Genomic DNA, 14,770 nt, shown 5'->3' on the forward strand with positions numbered 1-14,770 from the left:
GGTAGGGTCTGAAGTCTGAAGAAGGATCCTGACCCAAAACATCGTCTATCCATGTTCTCCAGAGATGCCTCCTGACCTGCTGAGTTATTCCAGCACGTTGAGCTTTTTTTTGTAAACCAGCATCTGCAATTCCTTGTGTCTACATGTAGAAAAGCTGCCCAGTTTCCAGTAAAATCTTTCTTTATTTTAGTCCTGTTGAAATAGGATGAAGCCATTTAAATATGTGTGCATAGCTTTTGCGTGAGAGGAAATAACGCATTCTCATAATGTTGTAAAATTTACTTTCATTTGAAAACATTACAGATTGAACAAGGAATTTTTACTGCAGGCACTATTTCACACTTCAATATTTGATTATACACTTAAAGTAATTTTGAAGCAAAAGTTCATAGTTTGATACACACTTAAAATCTTTATTCTATATCTTCTCTTTCTATCAATCTTGATTTGTCTCAGTGGGAAACTGATGACTCTGCTGAACATGTGAGTAAAACATGATTGGACAACTTCAAACGTCTTGTTTGCTGTTAACTCCTCTGTTTTCACACAGTGTTTCCTTACAATGATTTTTTTTTGTATGAATTATTTTTGTTGATGTGCTGCACTGCATGCACTAACAGGTCTTTACAACTTGTTGAAAGTTTGATTTTGTACTAACGTGTGCAATTATTTTGAGTAAACACTTTGCATGGATTGCAACACTACCTGTTGATTTGGAAATAAAAATGTCACAAAATAGTTACCTTTTCAACATTGGTTATTAGGATTTAATTAATTTATTGTTATACGTTCACTCAATCGCATGCACACACGTGTATGCATACGTACTCATACTCTGCTGCTGTTTTAAAATGAATTATACCTGTTTTACCAGTGATTATAACAATGCAGTACATTTTGCACTGAGGCATTTAACCATATAACAATTACAGCACGGAAACAGGCCAGCTCTGCCCTACAAGTCCGTGCCGAACAACTTTTTTTCCCCTTAGTCCCACCTGCCTGCACTCATACCATAACCCTCCATTCCCTTCTCATCCATATGCCTATCCAATTTATTTTTAAATGATACCAATGAACCTGCCTCCACCACTTCCACTGGAAGCTCATTCCACACCGCTACCACTCTTTCTGGAAATCTGGCAAGACATGGCAATTTTCAAAAGTATTGTTCTGCAGATGTGCAATCAGAACTCTCAGATGCATCAGATGTTCATGACAATTGAACTCAAAAAGAAAACTGCAGACGATAGAAAATTCCAAATGCATTCAGAGAGTATGAGGCTCTGGAGATTGCATTATATGGTGGATGGTCACACCATACTATGTTAGCCTTCCTAATTTTTTGCTTGCAGCAGAAAACCTATTTATCCACACCAACAAAAATTACAAGTGTACTCCATTGCATTAAGTACAATGAAACTTCCTAATCATATCAGATCTCATAAAATTACACAATGCCCAACAACATGATATTGAAACATGTGCAAACATAGAACTGCTCAGTATGCACCCACATTGGGCAAGTGAAGCCTTTGGTTTAGTTTAGTTTAGAGATACAGTGCAGAAACAGGCCCTTCGGCCCACCGAGTCCATGCCAACTAATGATCACCATATACAAGCAGTATCCTACACACAAGGGACAATTTACAATTTTTACCAAAGCCAATTAATCTACAAACCTGTGCGTCTTTGGAGTGTGGGAGGAAACTGGAGTTCACAGAGAAAACCTACACGGTCACAGGGAGAAAGGTACAAACTCCGTACAGACAGAACCCGTAGTCAGGATCGAACTCGGGGCTCTGGCGCAGTAAGGCAGCAATTCTAACGCAGCGTCATTATGCCGCCCCTTGGTGCCAGACCTGCCTGATGTGCTGTCATTGTACATAGCACCATGCCGTAAGTACGGTGAAAATGCAGCAATTTAAAAACAAAATCCCATTGCTCTTTCATCATGCTAGTTTATAGCCTGTTTTAGATTGTCTCTTGTTTAACTCGAAGACCCCAATGTGAATACTCTGAACCACTCAGTCAGAGTTGTGGAGGAATACAATTGTAACGCTCTTTTCAGAATTCTTCTGATTATTCTTATTTGAAGCCTCCTCTCAAACGCTTCACTGATGTAATTGGTCAGCAGGTATATGCTTCCGCCTTTGGTGAATGATCACACTTTAAATCAACCCTGCCTTATTTTAGCCACAACATTTTGATTTTGGTGCCTGAGAGAAATCTGGTGTAAAATACCAAGTGTCCTTAATCGAAATGGGGGCATTAAAAAAAATTAAAGCAACTGTATAAAAATCAGATAGATTTAAGTGAACATTGAAAATTAATTTGTGTCACGTTGGAGCACGATTCCTCCTTAGATCTGATTGCTCACCAGATCATCACCAACTGATCTCTGTCCAGATTCTTGCCAGGATTTCTCCAGATCCTCTCTGTACAATTTCTGACCAGATCCCCACTGATCAAATATGCCCAGATATTTCTGATCAATCCCACCTTAGATTCGCCTGATCAATTACTACTCAGATCCCCCCCCGAGGAATTGCTGCCCAGATCCCCACTGATCAATTACTGCCCAGATCCCCACTGATCAATTCCTGCTGAGATCCTCTCAGATAAATTCAACTCCATATCTCCTTTGATCAATTCCTGTCCAGACCACTGATGAATTCCTGCTCTGATCTCAACATCAATTTCATGATCCACATTGATCGATTCATGCCCATATCCCCACTGATCAATTCCAGCTCCACCTCCCTTCCCCCACCCCCCAACTAGTTCTTCCCAGATCCATTCCCAATGACTCCTGCCCGAATTCCAAATGACAGTTTTGTGTCCCATCAAAGCCTTGACTTTCCCCGACCAACTCTCACCCCGAGCCTTTCCGACTGATTCTGATGCAGATCCACTCTAACATCGTTCCCGAGACCCTCTAAAGCCATCAGTCAAACTGGGAGTTCCCCTCTGGATAACACTCAGGCATTGAAGGCAAATTCAAACCCCTCCACGACTTTCGCAGGAGACAAGTAGGGAAAGCAATAAATTCAATTCATTATCACACATTCCTTTAAAGAACAAAACAAGGGAAGATAACTGATTTCACAACCTCACTTTTACCCTGAGCAACAGCTCTTATACCAAATGTATATTTACTCCCTGAACATTTGAAATACTCAGAAGATTAAGTGGTTGAAAAAGAGGCAGTGCGTTTTAATTATTGACAACATCTGCTACTCAAAAGGTTAATATATATTTAACATCAATACAATTAGATTAAATTCAGCATCTTACAATTTGCTGTGTTCCATCATGATTGAGAAACCTGAAATGTTGACTGATGGCTTCATGTTTAAAGTTATACTAATTGCCATGTTTATTTATTTTTCCACTTTCTTTGTGCGCAGGAGATGATTATTTCAGGGCTTTTGCCTGAAACTTCCTACTCAGTCACCGTGACAGCTTATACAACAAAAGGTGATGGAGCTCGCAGTCGTGCCAAGCTGGTGGCAACTACTGGTGCAGGTGAGCGTGATCTCCAGGAACATATTATTGGGTTGCCGGGATTTGATCCGTTATCCTAAACAGCACAAATACTCAAAGGCTGGGGGAATTAGTTGGTTAGTTCGTACCACTCCCTCCCCCCACACTATGTTTTCCTGTTTGAGGGAATAAAACAACATACAGTCCATGTTCCAGACATGATGATATTTTGGGCAGATGACAGAGGCAAGAATAGATCCACAGAAATCTCACAATTTTTTTTTCTTGCAGCTCTCTGAAGGTTAAGTTTCAGAGAGCTGAAGGCTTGTATTTGTCAATCAAAAATCTGAGTCATGCAGAATTTCACAACAAGTGTTTATGAGCTCTGCCGGCTACTGATTTAAGTGGGCTCCCACTAACTTCCTGATTTCACTCTATGTACTCAAGTCATTCAGTGCCAAGAATTCATGTGCATCTTCTGCCATTGTTTGTTGCATTGTTGTTTCAGTAGTTTATCTCTGTTGGGATAAAGGAGGCGTCGCGGTGCTCATTTTATTTTCTCCAGCACTGCTGATGATTCAAATGACATTTGCTGTCATTCAAAAAGGAAAATTAAAGTAGGGTGTATGTCTGACCCCATGCTGTCACCAAACTGAGGTGAATGAAGAACAGAACTGATGAATGTTGAGATAAGTGTGGATGGGAAGATTTTTCTGTGATGTTCAGGGCTTAACCACCCTTTTTTTGAGATAAATAAGCTATCCAGTATTAAACAAACTGCATCCCTTTAGATAACAGCATGTAGTAGCCCTTTTCCTGGGTGAAATCACCATTGTATGTCATCTATTGTATGTATTCTTCATAAGCTATCTCACTGTCACCCTAATCAGAGCCAATGAACATCAACAAGATATCAGTTTGAACACCCTTTACACAGAAGCAGTGGGAAATACCATTTTACTGTGACAATGTAAAATGAGTGATCGTTAATTGATGGCCTAATTTACATCAAGCCCTCATTTTAATTTCCATTGACTTCAATTAAATCCATTTTGTTGAGATATGTGAGGTGAGACTGATATGTCATTGCCCACTTTACACAATTAAGTGAAGGTAAAAATTCCTCCCAATAATTCAATTGCAACAGCAATTATTTTAAACCATTCCTTTGGCTGGATGAATGATATATTGAAGGCTAGGAAATTAAAAAGGAGTAGGGGAGGTGGGGAATATGTATATCTTGGAAAATGTGGTGCCAGTCAATGCAAGATATAGCAATGCATTGTGGTTTGTGATAATTGGATACAACTGGGTAAAACTGCCAGCCGTGTACCCATTCACAAACTAATTAACTGCAGATTCATGCATGTACTTGTTCCAGTAGGACTGGGCCATGGAAAACAAAGCTGCGGGCACTAGAACCTGAAACAAAAACAGAAGTGTTGGAAAAAATAACAGAGCATGTGGAAAGAGACTCCAGACAATGTTTATAGTCATGGAGTAATGCAGTGTTGAAACAGGTCCTTCAACCCAACTTGCCCACACCGCCCAACATGTCCCAGCTACACTATTCCCATCTGCGCACGTTTGGTCCATATCTCTCCAAACCTGTCCCATTCAAGTACCTGTTTAATTGTTTCTTAAATGTTGGGATAGTCCCAGTGTATGAAAAGGTTACCCCTCAGATTTCTATTGAAACTTTTCCCCTTCACCTTAAACATATGTCCTCTGGTCCTCGATTCACCTACTCTGGGCAAGAGACACTGTGCATCTCCCCGGCTGCCCTTTCTGGCCAACTGCCCTTCCTCACAACTAGGGGAGAGTGGAACGTCAGACACAAGATGTTGGAGTAACTCAGCGGTCAGGCACCATCCTTGGAGGACATAGATAGGTGGCATTTTGGGTCAGGACCCTTCTTCAGACTTAAGGAGGGTACTGACCCAAAACATCACGCATCCATGTTCTCCGGGAATGCTGCCTGACCGCTGAATTAATCCAACATTTTGCGTCTTCCCTTGGAAAACCGGCATCTGCAGTTCTTTATTTCTGAATCGAGAGTGGAGGATTTGCAGCTTTCAAAGCAGATCTGTGGGGAGCAGTGAGGTGCAAGACAAAAACCTAAGAGAAACTGAAACCTAAGACAAAAACCTAAACCTGACAGATCAGGTGAGCAGGAGCAGAAGTGCCATGTCTCTGACCCCACATGGGAGGGGGTAAGGCACTCCAGTTAGCCGTAAATCAAGCTCACTGGCAGCAAGAATAGGAGGAGACTCCTCATGAAACCCAGCAGCAGCACAGCAGTATAGATTTTTTGTTGGATGGTCACCTGCAGCAGATATTGGAACTTGATCTCAGCAGTCAGTGGGCCCCAGTGCCATCCTCCCTGTGTGCAGCAAGTTGTGTACAGGAGTCTGGCCACAGATGTTTGCAGTGGAAAATTATTACATGCAGCGCTGGCTCCCAATAGATTCTCAAGATGTTTCACGGGACACTGAATAGTTTTGCAGCCTGGATGTATCTGTGCACCACATATTTGTTTAATGAAAGGTGATTGCTGTTTCTACTCACGTTTTAGAATGTCACACCAAATATTAAAACCTATATAATACTATGTGAGGTAATACTATATTTAACTTCAAATGCTCCCGATTTGTGGGCACCTGGCTCAGAAAGGTGTGTGGGGGGGGGGGGGGTTGTCAAATAAATTAGAGAGCTCCTTGTGTGTCTCTTTCTGGCTTTGTCAGGATGACGAACCTAGCTGAACAAAATAGGGCGGATGTAGGGAGAGGCTGGGGAGCTGTCAGATTCCAGCATAGTAGAATAGAATAGAGTAGAATGTATTTTATTGTCATTTAAACAGCTTGGTTTGAACGAAATTGCATTTTCTACAGTCTTACATTACAAAGAAAACCCAAGACCCGCACTTAACACAGTTTACATAAACATCCATCACAGTGGATCTCCAACACCTCTTCCCTTTGTTCTCCCGTGGTCCAGCAGTCCAACTGCAGCGTCGAGGCGAACTGGGGCTCCCGATGTTAAAGCCCCCGGTGGGTGATGGTAGGTCCCACGGCCGTTTAAGCTGCGGCAGGTGATGTTAGGCCCCGCTCCGAGTCCTTTAAACCCCGCAATTCCAGCAGGAGAAGTTGCCGTTGCGGGAGCTCCAAAAAGTGGTCTCCCACCAGGGACCTGTGAGCTCCCGATGTTCCTGTCCACCGGGCCTGCGGCCAGAGCCTCTGCAATGGTGAGTCCGCAGGATCCGCGACCAGTGGCCTCAGGTTCGTCCCGGCCGGAGGCCGCCGCCGGCTCCACGATGTTAGGGCCAACAACACCGGAGAGCCGACAGGAAAAAAGTTAGGTTCCCAAACGGGGAAGAGATTGACGAGAGAAGGGGAGTGAGAGAGGAGGGGAGACAGAGAGGGGGAGAAAGTGAGAGAAAGAAGCAGAGAGAGAGAGAGATCCAGAGAGAGAGAGAGAGAGAGAGAGAGAGAGGCAGAGAGAGAGAGAGAGGCAGAGAGGCCTTTGATAGGGTAGAGCATGAATACCTCTTCGGGATGTGGCAAGCGTTTGGATTTGGACTTCATTTTGTGGCCTGGGTCCGGCTTTTGGATGCTGCAGTGGAGTGTCTTGTGAAGGTTAATGGTGTGCTGTTGGCTCCCTTTCATTTTGGGAGGGGGGTCCGTCAGGAGTGCCCCATGTCTGGTCAGTTGTACTCGGTCTGTGTGGAGCCGTTCCTGTTTCTTCTTCTTCTTCGGAGGTTGACAGGCCTGGCCCTACATGGCCTGGGGGTGGAGGTGGTTCTTTTGGCTTATGCCGACGATGTACTCCTTATGCTCACTGACCCTGGTGACCTGCGGAGGATGCGTGACTGCCAGAAGATTTTGTCGGCTGACTCTTCTGCCAGGATTAACTGGAGTAAGTGTTCTGGACTTTTAGTGGGTCAGTGGCAGGCAGACCACCTGCCGGAGGAGATGACATTGTATGCGTGGAACACCACGCACCTCCTCTCTCTGGGGGTGTACCCGAGTCCCACTGAGGGTGCTCAGCCGGTGAACTGGCAGGAGTTGGAGATGAAAGTGATTGCCCGGCTGGGACGCTGGTCAGGCATGCTTGGAGTTCTTTCCTTTTAAGGTGGTCATAAACCAGCTGGTGGCCTCAATGTTATGGTACCGGCTGGCTTCTCTTGTCCCGCCCTCTATATTTGTAACTGCTTTACAGAAGAAGCGGGTGGATTTCTTTTGGGGAAATAGGAAGCACTGGGTTTCCGCAGCGGTCCAGAGTCTCCCGTTAGAGGAGGGCTGCCAGTTCTTGGTATGCGTGGGTACCCAGGTGGCGGCTCTATGTCTCAGGACTTTGCGGAGGTATATGTATGCAGAGACCCCCCCCCCCCCCAGATGGCACGCTCTGGCCACGTAGTCGTTGCCTAAGGGGGTGTTCGCGGCTCCCAGTGGCGGGCTTCAGTCGACCCGCCTTACAGGGTTTGCCTAGTTTCTATCGTGATGTACTAAGAGTGAGGAATTTGGTTGTTTTCAGCCAGCATGTGGCTCCACGAGGGGAGGGGGATGTTGTGGCTGTGGGAGTGGCTGGTCCTTACCCTGTCATGGCGGGTGTCGAGGAGTGGCGTGTGCTTAGAGTGGTTCCCACTGAGCTTACCCCTGCTCCGTCGGATGTGCTCATTGTCAGTTTGCTCCTGAGCCTGGCCAAGTTGGCCATTCGTGGGTCCAGGCAGTGGACAGGTCGATGGTCATGCTAGAGTCGGCTGCCTGCCCTTCCTTCGGGCCTACGTCTGTGCGCGCGTGTCCCTGGAGAGGGAACACGCAGTGTCCACGGGGACTCTGGAGGCCTTCCATAGGCGCTGGTCACCGTGTGGGGTTGAGAGTATTGTAAATATGGAATGCATTATTGTACTATCATGATTACTTGATACATTGTAACTTTCTGATTGTGTTTTGATGTGATGTATCATGCGATTGGTGTGAATAAAGTTTTTGGAGAATAAAAAGAGAGAGAGGCAGAGAGAGCGTGGCAGAGAGAGAGAGAGGCAGAGAGAGAGAGAGAGAGAGAGCAGAGCAGCAAGAGGCAGAGAGCGGCAGCAAGAGGGAGAGGCAGAGAGGGGCAGAGAGCGAGAGAGTGAGAAGGCAGAGAGGGAGAGAGAGAGAGAGAGAGAGAGGGCAGAGATGTGAGGGAGGGCAGGGCGCAGAGAAGGGAGAGAGGGCAGGGAGAGAGGGGAGAGTACAGAGAGAGAGGGGGCAGAGAGAGAGTGGGCAGAGATTGAGGGCAGAGTGGAGAGAGAGAGTGGGCAGAGAGGGGGAGAGAACGGAGAGGAGGGAGAGAGGGGAGAGAGAGAGAGGAGAGAGGACAGAGAGCGAGAGGGCAAAGAGGGGAGAGAGAGGGAGGGCATGTAGGTGCAATTGCATGTTATAACGCGCTGCTGACCAATTCTGGCCACCGCCGAACACCCCCCCCATTGCACCCTTCTTCACGACGGCCCTATGATGTCTTGGCTCTGACAATTCAAGGGACCTACCCAGTAACAACACTAAGAGCAGCTCCGGGCCGCCATGCTCCCCAACTCGAATCAACTCTGTCCTGCGCTGACCTTGCTGCGCGCCGGATAAAAACTTGTGGCGGGACGGATGTGGCCCGCTGGCCATAGTTTGGACACCCCTGGTCTTGTGAATTAACTTGCAGGAAAGTATATGGCTACATGGTGTTGGAGAAATCACAGCAACCAGCTGCATAATAGTTCACATGCTCGAATGGACTTCATTCAGCGATGAATAGACAAAGTAATTCAGAGATCAGCCTCTCGCTGTGTATTGTCCTGTAATTGTTGTGCTGTCTTAGCCAATAAGGTGCTTCTGTGAGAGGAAGAGAGTGTCTGTTGGCACAGCTCCACTGGAGAAGTAGCCAATGTGCCATCCATACACTGAGCTTTTAAATAACCAACTGCATTTTGCTCACCAGCCCTTTCATTAGCAAAGAACATGGGTTTGGTTTACTTCTTCTAGCTGAGCAATAAGCTGATGTAAACTTCCAATCCAATTATCTTACATCGAAAATTAAACATTACAGCCAGCTGTAATGACTGCACAGGAACGAATCATTGAGCCCCATGGTTGATGCTGATGTTTGTGCTCCGTATAGGTTACCTCCACCCTAATCCATTCAAACCTGGCGGCATCTCTGGCACTCCCTCGCTTTCCCATATACTTGTCTGGCTGCTAATCAAGTGCATAGCCCCTGCTTGCCAGAGCCATTCTGTATGGCAGCAATTGCGCATTCTAGCTAGCCTCTGAGATGTGATTCGGCAATTGCTTATTGGATCTATTAAAAACTATGCTTTATTTCTAACTCTAATATGGGAATACGTCAATAGTAAATTATTTCCTATTCTTTGTCCCAATTCTTTCAGGGAACGTGAAAAAAAGCTTTTGCTTTATAACCAAAATTATTTTTAGTACAAGGGAAGCCAAAACTGAGAAGATATTAATTGGTATACATTTTGAAGAAATTGCTCAAGCAAATATGCAATGCTTTTTAAACCTCGACTGATACCTTTATTTGGCATTTAAAAATTGCAGATGGATGGCACATATGGAAAAAAGAAGCACTTTGTTTTATTGTGATTCCCATTAATTAATATCTGATTGAAGGAGGGTCCTGACACAAAGCACTATCTGTCCACATCCGTACATGCCTGACCCACTGAGTTCCTTCAGCAGTTTGTTTTTGGCTCACTATTCAGAACCCTGCCTTGGAAGATCCCTTGTGATTTCCATTCTCTGTAGTTGGTGCATGATTTAGAAGCTGTTAAGCAACACGAGAGGCAAGAATCTATGATTATGTTAGACTAAATTAGTAAGATCATTAACACAATTTTTAGTAGCTCACCTGGCAGACCTGAAATAATTAAGTCTTCAACATTACCAAATGACTGCACTAACACCTCAAATCAGAAAACATCACTTAATGGTAACACTTAACTTCCAAGCATTAAATTGATTATTGACCCATGATACTGCTTGCACTTCTGATCACCCCATTTCAGAAATGGTGAAGGCTTTGGAGCGGGTGCAGAAGGAATTTACCAGAATGCTGACTCAATTAAAGGATACTAGCTACAAGGAGAGATTGTACAAACTTGGATTGTTTTCTCTAGAACCCCAGAGGTTAAGGGGAGACCTGATTGAGGTTTGTAAAATTATATGAGAATTATAGATAGGGTAGACATTCAGAACCTTTTTGCCAGAGTGGAATGAAAAACTAAAGGGCATAGATTTAAGGTGAGAAGGGAAAAGTTTAAATTAGATGTGCTGGACAAGTTTTTTTCCACAGAGAGCAGTGGGTGCCAGGAATACGCTCCCAGGGGTGGTGGTAAAAGGAAATACCACAGTGACGTTTTAAAGGATTTCAGATAGGCACATCGATATGCTGGAAATGGAGGGGTGTGTATTTTGTGCAGGCTGGTTTATCTTGGTGTTACATTTAGCACAGACATTGTGGGCTGACGGGCCTATTCTTGTGCTGTACTCTACTGCGTTCTGTAACAGGTGAAGCTGGTCATATTAACTATTATGACATAGTCGGTAATTAAAGTTGGCAGTGTAGGTTGATGAATAGCGACTGCTGTTCTGATAACTGTTTTGTGGTCAAAGTTTAAAGGGCATTTATGAAGCAAGTTTCCTTTACACAGAGGGGTAAAAGGTGCCTAGAATGCACGGCTAAAGGGGGTGGTAGAAGCAGTCACAATTACAATATTTAAGCAACATTTAAACATGAACAAGCAGGGAAGGGAGGGATATGGACCTTATGCAGGCAGATGAGATTAGTTTGGATTGGCATCATGGTTGATACAGACATCTTGGGCTCAGGCGTTGTTCCTCTGCTGTACTGTTTAATGTTCCTGACTTGGTAGTGGTTACTAGTTTGTCAATGTTTACTGAACCAGCCTTGTAAAATGGAGACAGAGGAAACCACAGATGCAGGAATCATGAACAAAGGTTTGGGATTTTGGAGGATCTCTGGTGGGGTCAGGCATCATCTGCAGATGGAACTGGAGAGATGATGTTTTGGATCTGGTCTGAAGTTCAATCTGAAGAACGGCCCAACACCAAAGATCTCTCCACTTCCCTCCACAGATGCTGCCTGCCCCGTTGAGTTCATATAGCAATATGCCTCATAAAACCTGGCATATTTGCAACATATTTCCGATAGTTCTCATGTTAAAGGCAGCTATTCATTTTTTTTTACCAGAACTAGACTCCTGAGTTATCATACAAAGAAAATCCAAGACAAAAGGAATTCTTGATCAATGCAGCTATTTGAATGATATATACAACTGAAATTTGATTTGACAAATGAATGATTTAAGTTTCTTTCTTGGATACAAACCTTAGGAAATGAGAGAATTGTAATTTAATCTTAATTGTTGTTACAGTTCCTGGAAGGCCTAGGCTATTGGTTAGTCACACGCAGATGAACACAGCTCTCATTCAGTGGCACCGTCCCGTGGAAACCTTCGGCCCAGTTGTGGGTTATCGTTTAAAATTTGGGCGCAAAGACTCTGAACTACTCACGACGTTGGAATTCACTGAGAGAGATGACCATTACACGGCGACCGACATCCACAAGGGCACCTCCTATGTCTTCAAGCTCTCTGCAAAAAATAGAGTTGGTTTCGGGGAGGAGATAGTGAAAGAAATCACAATCCCAGAAGACCGACCGAGTGGATTTCCCCAGAACACGCATGCCATTAGCTCCTCGGCCACAAGTATTGAGCTGAAATGGCAGCCTCCTGTGTTGGCAGAGCGGAATGGTTTAATCACTGAGTACATCTTGCTGTACAGAGATATCAACAGCCCAAACAATCCTATAGAGATCTCTGTGGCTTCTCCTGAGACAACATTGAAGCTCACCAACCTTAAACCTGACACCACTTATGATATCAAAGTGCGAGCTCATACAAGTAAAGGTCCTGGTCCATATAGTCCTAGTGTTCAATTCCGGACACTGCCACTGGATCCAGGTAGGATTTGTCTATTTGTATGCTCCTTGGTGCAGGTGGGTGACGATATTAATGAGCTGGGTCACCAAGATTATGCATTGTATCTCACTTCTTTCCACCAACTTGAAAGGTAATGTTCTTGAGTCTTAATATCCTTTGGGACTTCTGTGCTCATAGATGCATTCCGTTGAGACTGCTTAAACCTGTATGGCTTATAAAGGTAAGTTTTAGTCAATAAGATTTGGAGAGATTCGAGATAATGACAGGTCATGCAATATTCAGTTTTGTAGAGGTGATTCATACAAACAAGAGTACTGCTGCAATCCACAAACAAAGTTTGAGCGGTCCCATCTAAACTATCACTCTTCTTACCTTTTCAGCAGTGTTTGCAAAAAATTTTCATGTAAAAGCTGTAATGAAGACGTCAGTTTTATTAACGTGGGAAATTCCTGAAAACTACAACACCGCCATTCCTTTCAAAGTGAGTTTCTTTGTCTCCACTGTAAATAAATTCCGAGTCAACACAAATAGTTGCTATTGTGAACGGTTTAAAGTTTTAGATTCATAAGCTTGTTCGTCACACATATCTTAGGATAGAAATGAGAAGTGGCAATGTTATTGAGAACATTCATGTACTGTATTCTATTGTCTTCTTTCCTAGTGTAATAACAATCCACATTTTAAACTGATTAATACTACCGGCTATAATTTCTATCCATCAATTTATATTTAGCACATTAGGGCAATTAGGACTTCCGAGAAGGGTTTAACTTGGTTCTTGTGTATTACCTTCTTGGAAGTGTCAGTTTTGTAATGATTTCACTGAAGATTATTCCGGAAACTATCTTCAAATTGATTAAAGTACAAATGGATTAGGAAAGAGAGAGGGTGCAGAGTAAACAATTCACCAGGTCATTGTCTAGGGTGGCGTGTGGCGAATAATAGGTTGCTCGACCGATGTTGCAGTGGCCTCTGCACTCCGTCTGTCTTTTTAAAAAAATGTTTGTCCCGTTGAGTGTAGTTTGTAGTGGTTTTTATATTGTTTTTAGCTGTGCATGTGTGGGGGCGGAGGGGGGGGGGGAGGTGGGGGTAACTTTTAAATCTCTTCCCTGCACCAGAGACCCGACCTTTTCTCTGTTGGGTCTCCGTTGTCATTGGGGCCTAGCACCGTGGAGCGGCCTCCGATCGGAAAGACCTGGGGCTCCAGTCGCGGAGCCTGCAGACTTACCATTGTGGAGCTGGCCGAGTTCGGAACGGGAGGAGCTGCGGTGGCGCGCGGCTGAGACCCGACACCGGAGCTCGGAGGCTCCAGCTGCATTTCCGGTGGACGGTGACATCGGGAGCTCGTAGGTCCCTGGTGGGAGACCGCTTTTCAGAGCTCCCACTACTGCAACTTCTCCCGCCTAAGTTGCGGGGTTGAAAATGACCTGGAGCGGAGCCTTACATAGCCCGGCGCAGCTTGAACTGCCGCGGGACTTGCTAGTGCCTGCCGGGGGCTCCAACATCAAGACCCGGAGCAAGGCCTTGCATCACCCGGAGCGGCCTTAATGGCCGTGGGACTTACCATCGCCCGCCGGGGGCTTTGACTTTAACTTTGACATCGGGAGAAGAATGGAGAGCAGGGGAGAGACAAGACTTTGCCTTTCATCACAGTGAGGAGGAGATTCACTGTGATGGATGTTTGTAAATTGTGTTGGTGTGTGTCTTGGTTCTTTTCTTGCATGACTGCAGAAACCAAATTTTGTTTGAACTTCATTTGAGGTTCAAATGACAATAAACGGTATTGTATTGCATTGTATTGTGTTGAGGCAATGGGGAGAGACTGGATAAGATCTCCCTGCTCTCCCCAAAGAATGGTTGGAATCTGGGATGCACTTCATGAGGGGATGGTGGAGGCAGGTACTCTCAAAATATTCAAGAAATATCTTGATGAGCATTGTATATTGCCAAGCCTGATAAATGGGGTTAGTGTAGATAGGCACTCAGTGGTAACCATGGACATTGTCGGCTGAAGGGTTTGCTTAGTACTGTGTGATATAAATTCTGTTCTATGACCCAATGAAAATCATAAGGAGTGAGAAAGACGGCATAGAAAGAGTTCCTAAACTGGCTTGGTACTATTCCTGGTCAAAATGATGCCCCGGATTGCAAAAAGATCAGGTGAGGTGAATGAAGTACTATCTAAAGAAGGGATTAGTGATAATATTAAATGGCAAGTTAACAGACAAAATCATTGCGAAAGTAAACATAATTAAAAACAAAAGAGTCGAGGAATAA

The 14,770-nt window shown here is 44.5% G+C and overlaps 1 protein-coding gene across 22 annotated transcripts in view; it reads left to right on the top strand.

Annotated features, from left to right (window-relative positions):
• Nucleotides 1-14,770, top strand: part of LOC129695551 (receptor-type tyrosine-protein phosphatase delta-like) — a 570,848-nt gene that overhangs the window by 421,470 nt on the left and 134,608 nt on the right. For 6 of the 22 annotated variants that reach the window (XM_055632599.1, XM_055632618.1, XM_055632598.1 and 3 more), the window contains 4 exons: nucleotides 457-483; nucleotides 3,411-3,528; nucleotides 11,927-12,514; nucleotides 12,874-12,974. In XM_055632599.1, the coding sequence (XP_055488574.1) occupies nucleotides 457-483; nucleotides 3,411-3,528; nucleotides 11,927-12,514; nucleotides 12,874-12,974 (834 nt within the window). The remainder of the gene's footprint in view (nucleotides 1-456; nucleotides 484-3,410; nucleotides 3,529-11,926; nucleotides 12,515-12,873; nucleotides 12,975-14,770) is intronic. The other 16 variants (XM_055632604.1, XM_055632609.1, XM_055632610.1 and 13 more) reach the window with 5 other exon arrangements.

Source organism: Leucoraja erinacea, chromosome 3 (assembly GCF_028641065.1).
Source record: "Leucoraja erinacea ecotype New England chromosome 3, Leri_hhj_1, whole genome shotgun sequence".
Classification (NCBI taxonomy): domain Eukaryota; kingdom Metazoa; phylum Chordata; class Chondrichthyes; order Rajiformes; family Rajidae; genus Leucoraja; species Leucoraja erinaceus.